Source organism: Nerophis ophidion, linkage group LG05 (genome assembly GCF_033978795.1).
Source record: "Nerophis ophidion isolate RoL-2023_Sa linkage group LG05, RoL_Noph_v1.0, whole genome shotgun sequence".
In the NCBI taxonomy this organism is placed as follows: domain Eukaryota; kingdom Metazoa; phylum Chordata; class Actinopteri; order Syngnathiformes; family Syngnathidae; genus Nerophis; species Nerophis ophidion.
This window is the reverse complement of record NC_084615.1, coordinates 76,474,409-76,489,830: the sequence shown is the minus strand read 5'-3', so window position 1 is coordinate 76,489,830 and position 15,422 is coordinate 76,474,409. Positions and strand designations below refer to the sequence as shown.

The window sequence follows — 15,422 nt, the reverse complement described above, 5'->3', positions numbered from 1 at the left end:
ATTTGTACCATGAATTGATTAACGTGGACCCCGACTTAAACAAGTTGAAAATCTTATTTAGTGGTCAATTGTACGGAATATGTACTGTACTGTGCAATCTACTAATAAAAGTATCAATCAATCAATCAATCAATCAATCAATGGTATAATTACTACTACTATTTTTCTGCAGCCTTCGCACTCAACTACTTTTTATCTTATCGAAGCTAAAGGTGCTCATCAAAACAGTCACAGCATTCCTTACTGGTACAAGTTGCTTGCTTTGTACTGACGGCTTGGTGCTTTAGGGCCCTATGAAATCAGTGTGAATTGTATTTATATAGCGCTTTTCTCTAGTGACTCAAAGCTCTTTTACATAGTGAAACCCAATATCTAAGTTACATTTAAACCAGTGTGGGTGGCACTGGGAGCAGGTGGGTAAAGTGTCTTGCCCAAGGGCACAACGGCAGTGACTAGGATGGCGGAAGCGGGGATCAAACCCGCAACCCTCAAGTTGCTGGCAAAGCTTTTTACCAACCGAGCTATGCCGCCCACAGGTGTATTGTTTTCCAACTTCCGTTTTATTTATTCATGTTTTACCTTTTACACTTATTTTACCACCATTTACTGTGCGTTTTTTGTATAATAAACACAATGTAACACCAAATCCATGAATACGGTTTCATGCATTGATTGGTGCAATGCATCACAAGACGATTTTTATTGATATTTTATAGTATTTTGGTCTGAGCAACATATCTGTGTAACATTCAAGTACCAATGTGAGCTCTAAGTACACTGTTATGCACTTGTGTTTAATGCGCCAACTATCCATCGAGCGGTGTAGCTTACCAAAGTCGCACTAAAACATTTTCATAGATTTTTGAGCGCCGTGTGTCATGTTTGATATGTTCAATGAAATGGGGGCGGCATGGCCTAGTGCAGGGGTCGGGAACCTTTTTGGCTGAGAGAGCCAAAAAAGCCAAATATTTTAAAATATATTTCCGTAAGAGCCATATAATATTTTTTTTAACACTGAACACAACTAAACATGTGCATTTTTAAGTAAGACCAACATTTCTAGAGTATAATAGGTATCTTATTCTTTGTAATAACATTGTGATTCTGAAGCTAACTGTGGAGGGGGCGTGGCCTGCGGGCCTGCAGCAAACTGGGATGTGCCAGGACCGGCTTCGAAATCAGCGACAGTTGCGTTAATGGCCCACCTGGGCCTTTTTATCTAATCACCTGTCGCTCTGTTATAAGCAGCAGCCAGGAGGAGAGACGGGGTTGGGGCTGGAAATACAATTGCTGGACAGCAACTGAGAGACTTATTGAAGAATAAAACAATATTGTAACCCCTGAAACAGGCTCTCATGTCGGTGCTTGGTGGTCCGAAGAACCCCCAGGAGGGCAAACCCCACACCAACCAATAATAAATAAATAACTTCTTACCATTAACGCAACTTCTTGAACAGGTGCGGTAGAAATGCATGAGAATGTTTTATATTTTTAACATTATTTTTAACTCTGTGATTACAAGTGGAATTATTCATTACTTATTGTTTTAAGCAACGTCAGCTCAGATTTATCTGAGAGCCAGATGCAGTCATCAAAAGAGCCACATCTGGCTCTAGAGCCATAGGTTCCCTACCCCTGGCCTAGTGGGTAGAGCGGCCGTGCCAGAAACGCTTCCGTCAGTCTACCCCAGGGCAGCTGTGGCTACAGATGTAGCTTACCACCACCAGGTGTGAATGAATAATGGGTTCCCACTTCTCTATTTAACAATAGAAAAGTGTGATAAAAATCTTATCCATTATTATTATTATTATTTTTATATAACATGTTGGTGTTCTTTCCTTGAGTCATAGTGCCATCATATTGGAGTCTACACGTATCTCTTATGTTTGACTGCCATCTACTGGTCACACTTATCATTACACAATGTAACAAATAAAAATGCTTCGAGGTTAGTAAGCAAAACATTAGGCGCACCGCTTTATAAGGCGCACAGTCGTGTTTTGAGGGGGAAAAAATATTTTAAGTGCGAAAAGTACAGTATTATTATTATTATTATTATATAACATGTTGGTGCTCTTTCCTTGAGTCATGTTGCCATTATATTGGAGTCTACAGTACACATATCTCTTATGTTTGACTGCCATCTACTGGTCACACTTATCATTACACAATGTAACAAATAAAAATGCTTCGAGGTCAGTAAGCAAAACATTAGGCGCACCGCTTTATAAGGCGCACAGTTGAGTTTTGAGAGGGACAAAATATTTTGAGTGCGAAAAGTACAGTAGTATTATTATTATTATTATATAACATGTTGGTGTTCTTTCCTCGAGTCATGTTGCCAGCATATTGGAGTCTACAGTACACATATCTCTCATGTTTGACTGCCATCTACTGGTCACACTTATTACACAATGTAACAAATAAAAATGCTTCGAGGTCGGTAAGCAAAACATTAGGCGCACCGCTTTATAAGGCGCACAGTCGAGTTTTGAGGGGGAAAACATATTTTAAGTGCGAAAAATACAGTAGTATATTATTATTTAGAAGAAAGTGAACTTGGCAGTTTTTGTTATGCCTCGTCTCTGCTGAGTGATATCCGTGAATGAATGCACGGATTTGGAGATATCTCTTTATTCCAGGGGTAGGGAACCTATGGCTCTAGAGCCAGATGTGGCTCTTTTGATGACTGCATCTGGCTCTCGGATAAATCTGAGCTGACATTGCGTAACACGATAAGTAATGAATAATTCCATTTGTAATCACAGTTTAAAAAAAAAAAAATTCAAAATATAAAACATTCTCATGCATTTGTAATCCATCCATCCGTTTTTCTACCGCACCTGTTCAAGAAGTTGCGTTAATGGTAGGAAGTTATTTATTTATTATTGGTTAGTGTAGGGAGGGCTTCACGGTGGCAGAGGGGTTAGTGCGTCTGCCTCACAATACGAAGTTCCTGCAGTCCTGGGTTCAAATCCAGGCTCGGGATCTTTCTGTGTGGAGTTTGCATGTTCTCCCCGTGAATGCGTGGGTTCCCTCCGGGTACTCCGGCTTCCTCCCACTTCCAAAAACATGCACCTGGGGATAGGTTGATTGGCAACACTAAATTGGCCCTAGTGTGTGAATGTGAGTGTGAATGTTGTCTGTGTTGGCCCTGCGATGAGGTGGCGACTTGTCCAGGGTGTAACCCGCCTTCCGCCCGATTGTAGCTGAGATAGGCGCCAGCGCCCCCCGTTACCCCAAAAGGGAATAAGCGGTAGAAAATGGATGGATGTTCAGGGTTACAATATTGTTTTATTTTTTCAATAAGTCTCTCAGTTTCTATCCAGCAATTGTCTTTACCTCTTTCGTTCTCGCTCGCGCTCTGGCTCCAGCCCCAACCCCGTCTCTCCTCCTGGCTACTGCTTATAAACAGAGCGACAGGTGATTAGATAACAAGGCCCAAGTGGGCCATCTAAGCACCTGTTGCTGATTTCGAGGCCGATCCTTAAAACTCATCTGTAAACTCTAGCCTTTAAATAGACCTCCTTTTTAGACCAGTTGATCTGCCGCTTCTTTTCTTTCTCCTATGTCCCCCCCTCCCTTGTGGAGGGGGTCCGGTCCGATGACCATGGATGAAGTACTGGCTGTCCAGAGTCGAGACCCAGGATGGACCGCTCGTCGGGACCCAGGATGGACCGCTCGCCTGTATCGGTTGGGGACATCTCTACGCTGCTGATCCGCTTGAGATGGTTTCCTGTGGACGGGACTCTCGCTGCTGTCTTGGATCCGCTTTAACTGAACTCTCGCGGCTGTGTTGGAGCCACTATGGATTGAACTTTCACAGTATCATGTTAGACCCGCTCGACATCCATTGCTTTCGGTCCCCTAGAGGGCGGGGTGTTGCCCACATCTGAGGTCCTCTCCAAGGTTTCTCATAGTCAGCATTGTCACTGGCGTCCCACTGGATGTGAATTCTCCCTGCCCACTGGGTGTGAGTTTTCCTTGCCCTTTTGTGGGTTCTTCCGAGGATGTTGTAGTCGTACTGATTTGTGCAGTCCTTTGAGACATTTGTGATTTTGGGGCTATATAAATAAACATTGATTGATTGATTGATTGAACACCCTACTCCGCTGCAGGCCAGCAGGCCACGCCCCCCTCCACAGTTAGCTTCAGAATAACAGTGTTATGACAAAGAATAAGAGACATATCATACTCTAGAAATGTTGGTCTTACTTAAAAATGCACGCATTTAGTTGTGTTCAGTGTTGAAAAAAATATTACGGAAATACATTTTAAAATTCTTGGATTCTTGGCTCTCTCAGCCAAAAAGGTTCCCGACTCCTGCTTTATTCCTTCTATGGAAAGACACTGTATCAGAATTATGCGTCCGGGGCGCTGTAACGCGAGGGGGAGGACAGCTGAAAAGGTAGTGGGAGGCAGAGAATTAGACCCACGTAGACAGACGGCCAACGGAAGCGGCATAGCAATGCCCAGGCTGAGCGATGGAGGTGCTGAGCAGCTGGACAAGACAGCAGCTCCGCACAATGAATAAGAATGTGGATGAGAGGTGAATCACCAAAAGGTGAGCAAGTGGGAGTTGTATCTCCTCATTCCACTTGCCCTTTAACGTTAAAGCAAACATTTGGTTTTCGTCGGCGACGTACGCGGTGCATTCACGATCAGGGTATTGCCGCATAAATACATGCTGGAGTGCGAGTATTTGGGGGTTTTCATCGTCTTCTTATCTACCCTCAAGTGTGCGGTACCCTTTTTTTTTTCTTCAAGAGGTAACACTTTGGGGAAAAATAACACAGAAACACGGGAGTCCCTGAACACTTCTTCCCTCCGTCTTCCTGTCTCAGACTGACACTTCAAAAGGACGTATTTACCAGAACAATGAGAATCTCCCGGATCATGTTTAGGGATTGATAGCCAACACGGGCATTAGTTACAGCGCTGCGGCAGACATTCCTCCGGGATGCTTTTTGTGCTTTCTACGGTGATGTTCTGTAAATAGCATTAGTTGTGCTCTGTAAAGAATAGACTTGTCACATTTCTCAGTCAGGCTAGTCTTGCACAACAGCTTAGAGACCGAGCCAGTGTGTACGCACGCTAAGACGTGCCAGACAAACGGCTCGGTACTCGTCAGCATTTTCTACGGAACTGGAGGCTACATGCAGGGATGCATGTGGTCTGTCTTGAAGGGACACAAAGCTGCAGACTGAAGAGAACTTGAGCTCAATTACCAGGGTCTGAATGAGGAACCGGGTGTGTTAGAGCGATGCTTTGATGGCTATTTGTATTCTCAATCAATCAATCAATCAATCAATGTTTATTTATATAGCCCCAAATCACAAATGTCTCAAAGGACTGCACAAATCATTACGACTACAACATCCTCGGAAGAACCCACAAAAGGGCAAGGAAAACTCACACCCAGTGGGCAGGGAGAATTCACATCCAGTGGGACGCCAGTGACAATGCTGACTATGAGAAACCTTGGAGAGGACCTCAGATGTGGGCAACCCCCCCCCTCTAGGGGACCGAAAGCAATGGATGTCGAGCGGGTCTAACATGATACTGTGAAAGTTCTATCCATAGTGGCTCCAACACAGCCGCGAGAGTTCAGTTCAAGCGGATCCAAGACAGCAGTCCATGTTGCTGGACTGGCAAGCAGTTTCTACGTGTTGTTGAAGGTGTCAAAGGCAATAGCTTCATGGCACGCCCTTAATCTCGTTATCTGGATAAGCACCAGCAAACAGTCGCGAGAAAGTTTGCGGCTACCATTGTCTTCTATACTCTGTGAAACGGGTCAAATTAGATCTATGAGTGGTAAAAGTTGCCGACCCCTGTCATATAACAACGGGCGGGCGGTTGCGGTGTTGATAAAATCAATTTTCGGGTCTCCCCATGTCTAGCATTAAAAGATTACAGTTGGTACAAAATGCGGCTGCTAGACTTTAGACAAGAACAAGAAAGTTTGATCACATTACACCTGCACTGGCTCACCTGCACTGGCTTCCTGTGCACTTAAGATGTGACTTTAAGGTTTTACTACTTACGTATAAAATACTACACGGTCTAGCTCCAGCCTATCTTGCCGATTGTATTGTACCATATGTCCCGGCAAGAAATCTGCGTTCAAAAGACTCCGGCTTATTAGTGATTCCTAGAGCCCAAAAAAAGTCTGCGGGCTATAGAGCGTTTTCCGTTCGGGCTCCAGTACTCTGGAATGCCCTCCCGGTAACAGTTTGAGATGCTACCTCAGTAGAAACATTTAAGTCTCACCTTAAAACTCATTTGTATACTCTAGCCTTTAAATAGACCTCCTTTTTAGACCAGTTGATCTGCCGCTTCTTTTCTTTCTCCTATGTCCCCCCCTCCCTTGTGGAGGGGGTCTGGTCCGATGACTATGGATGAAGTACTGGCTGTCCAGAGTCGAGACCCAGGATGGACCGCTCGTCGGGACCCAGGATGGACCGCCCGCCTGTATCGATTGGGGACATCTCTACGCTGCTGATCCGCCTCCACTTGAGATGGTCTCCTGTGGACGGGACTCTCGCTGCTGTCTTGGATCCGCCTTGAACTGAACTCTCGCGGCTGAGTTGGAGCCACTATGGATTGAACTTTCACAGTATCATGTTAGACCCGCTCGACATCCATTGCTTTCGGTCCCCTAGGGGGGGGGGGGTTGCCCACATCTGAGGTCCTCTCCAAGGTTTCTCATAGTCAGCATTGTCACTGGCGTCCCACTGGATGTGAATTCTCCCTGCCCACTGGGTGTGAGTTTTCCTTGCCCTTTTGTGGGTTCTTCCGAGGATGATGTAGTCGTAATGATTTGTGCAGTCCTTTGAGACATTTGTGATTTGGGGCTGTATAAATAAACATTGATTGATTGATTGAAGCACCAGCAAACAGTCGCGAGAATGTTTGCGGCTACCATTGTCTTCTATACTCTGTGAAACGGGTCAAATTAGATCTATGAGTGGTAAAAGTTGCCGACCCCTGTTATATAACAACGAGCGGGCGGTTGCAGTGTTGATAAAACGTTGGTTCGGGTAGATGGCGACTTTAGTGATGCGGTTGCGGATAACATAACTGCCTATCCGCGCATCTCTAATATGCAGCAAGGAGATGTAAAATCTCAAACCCCGCGGCTCCCAAATAGCCTCTTCTGCACCAAATGCGAGAACACACAAACATCCAATCCCTGTCCGTGTTTTATCTCCAAACTCCACATCACGCTCGCATCACCTGCCCCGGAGTGGCGAATGAAGGCAGAGGCGGAACGGTATCAAGGGTTTGCTTAAGATTCAGCGACTTAAGCCATTTTTGTTGCAGCACGAGAATCATCTCTCATTCTAATCTCGCCGAGAGATCCTGCCTGAGCCCGGAATATCCCGAGATAAATATGGAAAGTGAACAATGAGATTGCTGAGCAGCAACATTCCATTTTTCTACACCTCTCTCCCCTAATCCTCTCCAGCGGTCCACGGCAACTGCCTCCCCTCATCTAAATCTGCCAGAAGACCGACTGAATAGTCGGATATGACACCGCCGCATCGCTTCCTCTCAGCCATTTTCGCCACAAGTGCGGCGACCGGCCACACTTCCAGAGGGGACTCTTTCCGCCACCTGTGCCCTTCTAATAACACAATGTCACAAGATATGCTTCTTTATCAGGTTCTGCCGCCAGATCACATATGACTCTGGCGCAAAAGCCCTACTTCACATTCATCCAACACTATTACCATCAAAACAAACATGTGTGGATGTGTGGCAATGGTTCATGGGGAGGACAAGATGATGGATGAAATACAAACTCAATAAAGTTCTATAGGAACCATGCATCATTGCCGTTCACCGTGGAAATACCTTCGTCTTCATCACCGTCGTTATCCGATAAATCCTCGCTCTGTTTTTTTGCATGGGCCCCTGTTTGACGAAGCAGGCAGAGACATAGAGAAGTACAGGGCAAATTCAAAAACAAGCACAGTTTGAATACACCGTGGTCGATTTCATTGAAATTGCCTCCAATGAAACACCACAACAGCAGTTGACATTGCATAAGAAAAGGAAAAAAAAAAACATTTTTTGTACAGTGTTCATTCACAATACCAAGTACATATGACTAAAGAGTAACAGGGCCGCCAAATATTGAAATGTTAGAGTGAAAACTGAGAGAATAAAGTTGTATTAATACAATGATAATAGACAGTTGAGGCGCTTGTCAAGTACAAAGGTAATTAACAGTGAAATAATTAAGTGTGATTGTGCAAACAACATTCTTATACCGATTTTTCGGAGTATAAGTCGCACCTGCCGAAAATGCATGATAAAGAAGGAAAAAAACATATATAAGTCGCACTGAAGTATAAGTCGCATTGTTTGGAGAAATGTATTTGATAAAACCCAACACCAGGAATAGACATTTGAAAGGCAATTTAAAATAAATAAAGAATAGTAAACGCATAACTTAACATATTATGGTAAGAGTCATTCACATAACTATAACATATAGAACATGCTATAAGTTTACCAAACAATCTGTCACTCCTGATTGATAAATCCGATGAAATCTTATACGTCTAGTCTCTTACGTGAATGAGCTAAATAATATGTGATATTTTACGGTAATGTGTTAATAATTTCACACATAAGTCGCTCCTGAGTATAAGTCGCACCCCTGGCCAGATTATGAAAAAAACTGCGACTTAAAGTCCGAAAAATTTGTTAAAATTCCAACTTTTTTTTCTGTTGTATTTAACTAGGGCTGCCAAAAATTTAAATATTTAATCAAATCAATAATGTTTTTAAATTATTTAATCATTATTATAAGTTGCCCCTGCCGAAAAATGCATAATAAAGAAGGAAAAAAACATATATGAGTCTCACAGGAGTATAAGTCGCATTGTTTGGGGAAATTTATTTGATAAAACCCAACACCAGGAATAGACATTTGAAAGGCAATTTAAAATAAATAAAGAATAGTAAACGCATAACTTAACATATTATGGTAAGAGTCATTCAAATAACTATAACATATAGAAAATGCTATAAGTTTACCAAACAATCTGTCACTCCTGATTGATAAATCCAATGAAATCTTATACGTCTCGTCTCTTATGTGAATGAGCAAAATAATATGTGATATTTTACGGTAATGGGTTGCTAATTTCACACATAAGTCGCTCCTGAGTATAAGTCGCACCCCTGGCCAGACTATGAAAAAAACTGCGACTTATAGTCCGAAAAATACGTTAAAATTCCAACTTTTTTTTCTGTTGTATTTAACTAGGGCTGCCAAAAATGTAAATATTTAATCAAATTAATAATGTTTTTTAACTATTTAATCATTATTAAACACAATTTGTAACAATGACTGAAATAGACCCCCTTAAACTGTATTGTACTCATAGAAATAGACATATGTATTAGATATGTGACGTTCATCAATGAGTGAAATCTTTTGAACGGCTCTTTTGAGTGAACACTATGAACCTATTCGCATTTGAAAGTCATCCGTTTGCAAGCCACGTTATCTACCGTATTTTTCAGAGTATAAGTCGCACCTGCGGAAAATGCATAATAAAGAAGGAAAAAAACATATATAAGTCGCACTGGAGTTTAAGTCGCATTGTTTGGAGAAATTTATTTGATAAAACCCAACACCAAAAATAGTCATTTGAAAGGATATTTAAAATAAATAAAGAATAGTGAACAACAGGCTAAATAAGTGTACATTATATGAGGCATAAATAACCAACTGAGAAGGTGCCTGCTATGTTAACCTAACATATTATGGTAAGAGTCATTCAAATAACTATAACATATAGAACATGCTATATGTTTACCAAACAATCTGTCACTCCTGATTGCTAAATCCCATGAATCTTATACGTTTCGTCTCTTACGTGAATGAGCTAAGTAGTATATAATATTTTACGGTAATGTGTTGATAATTTCACACATAAGTCGCTCCTGAGTATAAGTCGCACCCCTGGCCAAACTATAAAAAAAACTGCGACTTATAGTCGGAAAAATATGTTAAAATTCCAACTTTTTTTTTCTGTTGTATTTAACTAGGGCTGCCAAAAATTTAAATATTTAATCCAATTATTAATGTTTTTAAATTATTTAATCATGATTAATCACCATTTGCAACACTGACTGAAATAGACCCCCTTAAACTGTATTGTAGTCATAGAAATACACGTCCATATTAGACATGTGACGTTCACGAACAAGTCAAATCTTTTGAACGGCTCTTTTGCGTGAACACTAGGAACCGATTCGCCTTCGAAAGCCGTCCGTTTGCAAGCCACTTTGAAAACTAATTGCCCACAATCAAGATGATTTAAGTTTTGCGGATACTGGCCTTCTTTGTGTAAACATTGTTGATTGTCATGTACGGATGTACTTTGTGGACGCCGTCTGCTCCACACGCTGTAAGGCTTTGCTGTCGTCCAGCATTCTGTTTTTGTTTACTTTGCAGCCAGTTCAGTTTTAGTTTCGTTTAGCATAGCCATCTCTAAGCAGACGGATGTGCGCAGCACCCTACTAGACTACGAAATGAGTCGGCGTCTAATAAAAAGTACTGCATTTTGATTATTCTTCTGGTTAATTATTCGGCTGTGGAGTTGTAAAGTAGTTCAGTTGTACAATTTTTTCAATAAAATGTTTATGTTGTCCTATTTTTTATTATAATTGTATATATATATATATATATATATATATACAAAGCCCGTTTCCATATGAGTTGGCAAATTGTGTTAAATGTAAATATAAACGGAATACAATGATTTGCAAATACTTTTCAACCCATTTTCAATTGAATGCACTACAAAGACAAGATATTTGATGTTCAAACTCATAAACTTTATTTTTTTTTTGCAAATAATAATTTACTTAGAATTTAATGGCTGCAACATGTGCCAAAGTACTTGGGAAAGGGCATGTTCACCACTGTGTTACATCACCTTTTCTTTTAACAGCACTCAATAAACGTTTGGGAACTGAGCAAACTAATTGTTGAAGCTTTGAAAGTGGAATTCTTTCCCATTCTTGTTTTATGTAGAGCTTCAGTCGTTCAACAGTCCGGTGTCTCCGCTGTCGTATTTTACGCTTCATAATGCGCCACACATTTTCCATGGGAGACAGGTCTGGACTGCAGGCGGGCCAGGAAAGTACCCGCACTATTTTTTTTACGAAGCCACGCTGTTGTAACACGTGCTGAATGTGGCTTGGCATTGTCTTGCTGAAATAAGCAGGGGCGCCCATTAAAAAGACGGCGCTAAAATGTCAGGATATGTTGTTCCAAAACCTGTATGTACCGTTCAGCATTAATGGTTGCCTTCACAGATGTGTAAGTTACCCATGCCTTGGAAACTAATGCACCCCCATACCATCACAGATGCTGGCTTTTGAACTTTGCGTCGATAACAGTCTGGATGGTTCGCTTCCCCTTTGGTCCAGATAACAAGATGTCGAATATTTCCCCAAAAATTTTTAAATGTGGACTTGTCGGACCACAGAACACTTTTCCACTTTGCATCAGTCCATCTTAGATGATCTCGGGCCCAGAAAAGCCGGCGGCGTTTCTGGATGTTGTTGATAAATGACTTTCGCTTTGCATAGTAGAGCATTAACTTGCACTTACAGATGTAGCGACAAACTTTTTTTAGTGACAGTGGTTTTCTGAAGTGTTTCTGAGCCCATGTGGTGATATCCTTTAGAGATTGATATCGGTTTTTGATACAGTGCCGTCGGAGGGATCGAAGGTCACGGTCATTCAATGTTGGTTTCCAGCCATGCTATGCCGCTTACGTGGAGTGATTTCTCCTGATTCTCTGAACCTTTTGATGATATTATGGAGCGTAGATGTTGAAATCCCTAAATTTCTTGCAATTGGACTTTGAGAAACATTGTTCTTAAACTGTTTGACTATTTGCTCACGCAGTTGTGGACAAAGGGGTGTACCTCGGCCCATCCTTTTTTGTGAAAGACGGGGCATTTTTTGGGAAGCTGTTATAATACCCAATCATGGCACCCACCTGTGGGATGTTCCAAATAAGTGTTTGATGAGCATCCCTCAACTTTATCAGTATTTATTGCCACCTTTCCCAACTTCTTTGTCACGTGTTGCTGGCATCAAATTCTCAACTTAATGATTATTTGTAAAAAAAAAATGTTTGATCAGTTTGAACATCAAATATGTTGTCTTTATAGCAAATTCAACTGAATATGGCTTGAAAAGGATTTGCAAATCATTGTATTCTGTTTATATTTACATCTAACACAATTTCCCAACTCATATGGAAACGGTGTTCGTACAATCACATTGAAAAAAACACATTTTTAAATGTGGACCAGACTATTATTAACATTGACTAATCTGAAGGACACCAACAAAACAATTATGATAAAATCCCTGAGGAAACCAACTTTGATAGCAATGATTAAATTATTTAAAATAACTGCTGAAATCGTACAAATGACTACCATTGAATTTTAAATGATCCTCCTCGTATAATCAGTGGTTGTGCTTAAACACCAATTGTTTTCAAATGGGTACGAGTGCTTCTGAATACTACTTAAGGGAATTTGTATTCTCTACAGATATGCACCTTTTTTGCATTTATTCTTAACTCAGCCTTTGCAGTTAATGAGACTTTAGAGAGGTGTGTGTGTGTGTGGGAGGGAGGGGGGTGTGTGTGTGTGTGTGTGTGTGTGAATCAGACAGTGTGCTAACTGGGTAACTACATGATAATTGACATTTACATGCTCAAGAGTACGGCATTAAACTACAAGGCAAGACAAAGAGCAAGGATTTCAAGCTTCCCGAGAGGTGGCGGCGTTTGAATAAATGATGAGATTGCGAGTATCACGTAAACGCGCTAATGTGAACAACTTGTCTCCGGACCCAGCACGGCAGGTAATGCAATGTTGTCCTCGTGTCGTATGTAAGTGCAAGCCCTCCAGTGCACATGAACATCGTGTAAACTTGCAGCGTTCTGGTCTATTTTTTTTTTATTTTTTTTTTGTACTTTCCGACACAGGAAACCACTTGGCTTTGTACGCATAGCATTTTTTTGTTCCCTCTCTGCACAGAGCTCAGCTTGTGCAGAACAGTGCTACTCATCCGTCAATCATCCAGTACTCTCACTTCTAAGACTAATCATTCATAACGGAACAAAGGGAGAGTGCTACAGTGCTATTAAAAAGAAGCTATGCAATGCTATATTCTGTGCTACTACCGTATTTTCCAGACCATAGGGCGCACCGGATATAAGGCCCATTGCCGATGAGCGGGTCTAGTCAGGTTTATTTTCATACAAAAGGCGCATTGTAGGGGTCAATCAATCAATCAATCAATGTTTACTTATATAGCCCTAAATCACTAGTGTCTCAAAGGGCTGCACAAACCACTACCACATCCTCGGTAGGCCCACATAAGGGCAAGGAAAACTCACACCCAGTGGGACGTCGGTGACAATGATGACTATGAGAACCTTGGAGAGGAGGAAAGCAATGGGTGTCGAGCGGGTCTAACATGATACTGTGAAAGTTCAATCCATAATGGATCCAACACAGTCGCGAGAGTCCAGTCCAAAGCGGATCCAACACAGCAGCGAGAGTCCCGTTCACAGCGGAGCCAGCAGGAAACCATCCCAAGCGGAGGCGGATCAGCAGCGCAGAGATGTCCCCAGCCGATACACAGGCGAGCAGTACATGGCCACCGGATCGGACCGGACCCCCCCCACAAGGGAGAGTGGGACATAGAAGAAAAAGAAAAGAAACGGCAGATCAACTGGTCTAAAAAGGGAGTCTATTTAAAGGCTAGAGTATACAAATGAGTTTTAAGTTGAGAAACACTCAAAGCAGAAAAAACTTGTTCTAATTTAACTGACTCCTTACCCAGACCAGTAGTCTCGCATTTTCCATTTAAATCCGTCTTCAGGATGGAGGGAAGTGGTGTTCAGTGGGGATTAGCCTTCTGCTTTGTTTTTAGCCCCGCTCGGCATCCGCGTTTCCGATCACACCGCTGGCGTCTGCTCCGTAGACGGCCCCCGCTGCTACTATACTCCCCTGCTTCACAGGCCGCTGGATGTAGCCGCCGACGTATTCCCATGCTAGTTAGCAGGTTTAGCACGCACGCGTCTATCAGTCCAAAACGGCCCGATATGTCCACATCCAGAAGTGTCTGGCGGTCGTACGTGATCACAGAGTGACCACGATGTGAGCCAGCCATAAAGTTTGTAGAATTGTCCGGTATTTCTGACAAATGTTCCATCTTTAGCAGGAGCTCCTTGAGAGCGCAGCCCGTCCGGGCGCCGCCATCTTGGAATCACCATTTATATATATAAATATATATATTTTTTTCTAAATGGAAAACACTTCCTTGCGGTCCACATACCTGTAACATGTAATGGTGGTTCTTTGGTCAAAATGTTGCATAGATTATGTTTTACAGATCATCTTCAAGCTGCTTTCTGACAGTCGCTTCAGGATCTGCCGTTTTGTGGGCGGTCCTATTTACGTGGCTCACCTTCGGCAGCGTCTTTTCTCTGTCATTTTTTTTTTTTTTTTGTAGCGGTGTAGCGTGCAAGGACGAGAGTGGAAGAAGTGTCAAAAGATGGAGCTAACTGTTTTAATGACATTCAGACTTTACAAAAAATCAATAACGGAGCAGCGTCCTGTCAGCCGTGGCTCACTAGTGCAATAACGTCGGAAATGTGTCCCGTGAAAAACCGTCCGACCAGAACGTTCTAATAACTAAAGAACTTGGGTGAATAATGTATAGTCACTAACACCGGTATGTTTTAGTTCTTTCATACATAGATAGATAGATAGATAGATAGATAGATAGATAGATAGATAGATAGATAGTACTTTATTGATTAATCAAGGTGGGTTCCCTCAGGAAAATTAAAATTCCAGCAGCAATGTACAGAATTGAGATAGAATTTAAAAAAGTTAATAATGGAGGTACAAATGGTAATAAAATTGAAAGTAAAAACTGTCTGACCAGAACTTTCTAATAACTAAAGTTCCTTGGGTGAATAATGTATACTCACTACACCGGTATGTTTTAGCGCTTTCATAGATAGATAGATAGATAGATAGATAGATAGATAGATAGATAGATAGATAGATAGATAGATAGATAGATAGATAGATAGATAGATAGATAGATAGATAGATAGATAGATGGATGGATAGATAGATGGATAGATAGATAGATAGATGGATAGTACTTTATTGATTCATTAAGGTGGGTTCGCTCAGGAAAATTAAAATTCCAGCAGCAATGTACAGAATTGAGATAGAATTTAAGAAGGTTAATAATGGAGGGACACATGGTAATAAAATAGAAAGTAAAAACCGTCCGACCAGAACTTTCTAATAACTAAAGTTCCTTGGGTGAATATTGTATACTC

General features: G+C 41.7%; 1 protein-coding gene across 3 annotated transcripts in view; it reads right to left on the bottom strand.

Annotated features, from left to right (window-relative positions):
- nlgn3a (neuroligin 3a) overlaps nucleotides 1-15,422 on the bottom strand; it is a 743,972-nt gene that overhangs the window by 515,751 nt on the left and 212,799 nt on the right. For 2 of the 3 annotated variants that reach the window (XM_061901991.1, XM_061901993.1), the window contains one exon: nucleotides 7,858-7,917. The exons of the other annotated variant lie outside the window; for it this stretch is intronic. In XM_061901991.1, coding sequence (XP_061757975.1) covers nucleotides 7,858-7,917 — 60 coding nt within the window. The remainder of the gene's footprint in view (nucleotides 1-7,857; nucleotides 7,918-15,422) is intronic. 3 annotated transcript variants of the gene reach the window in all.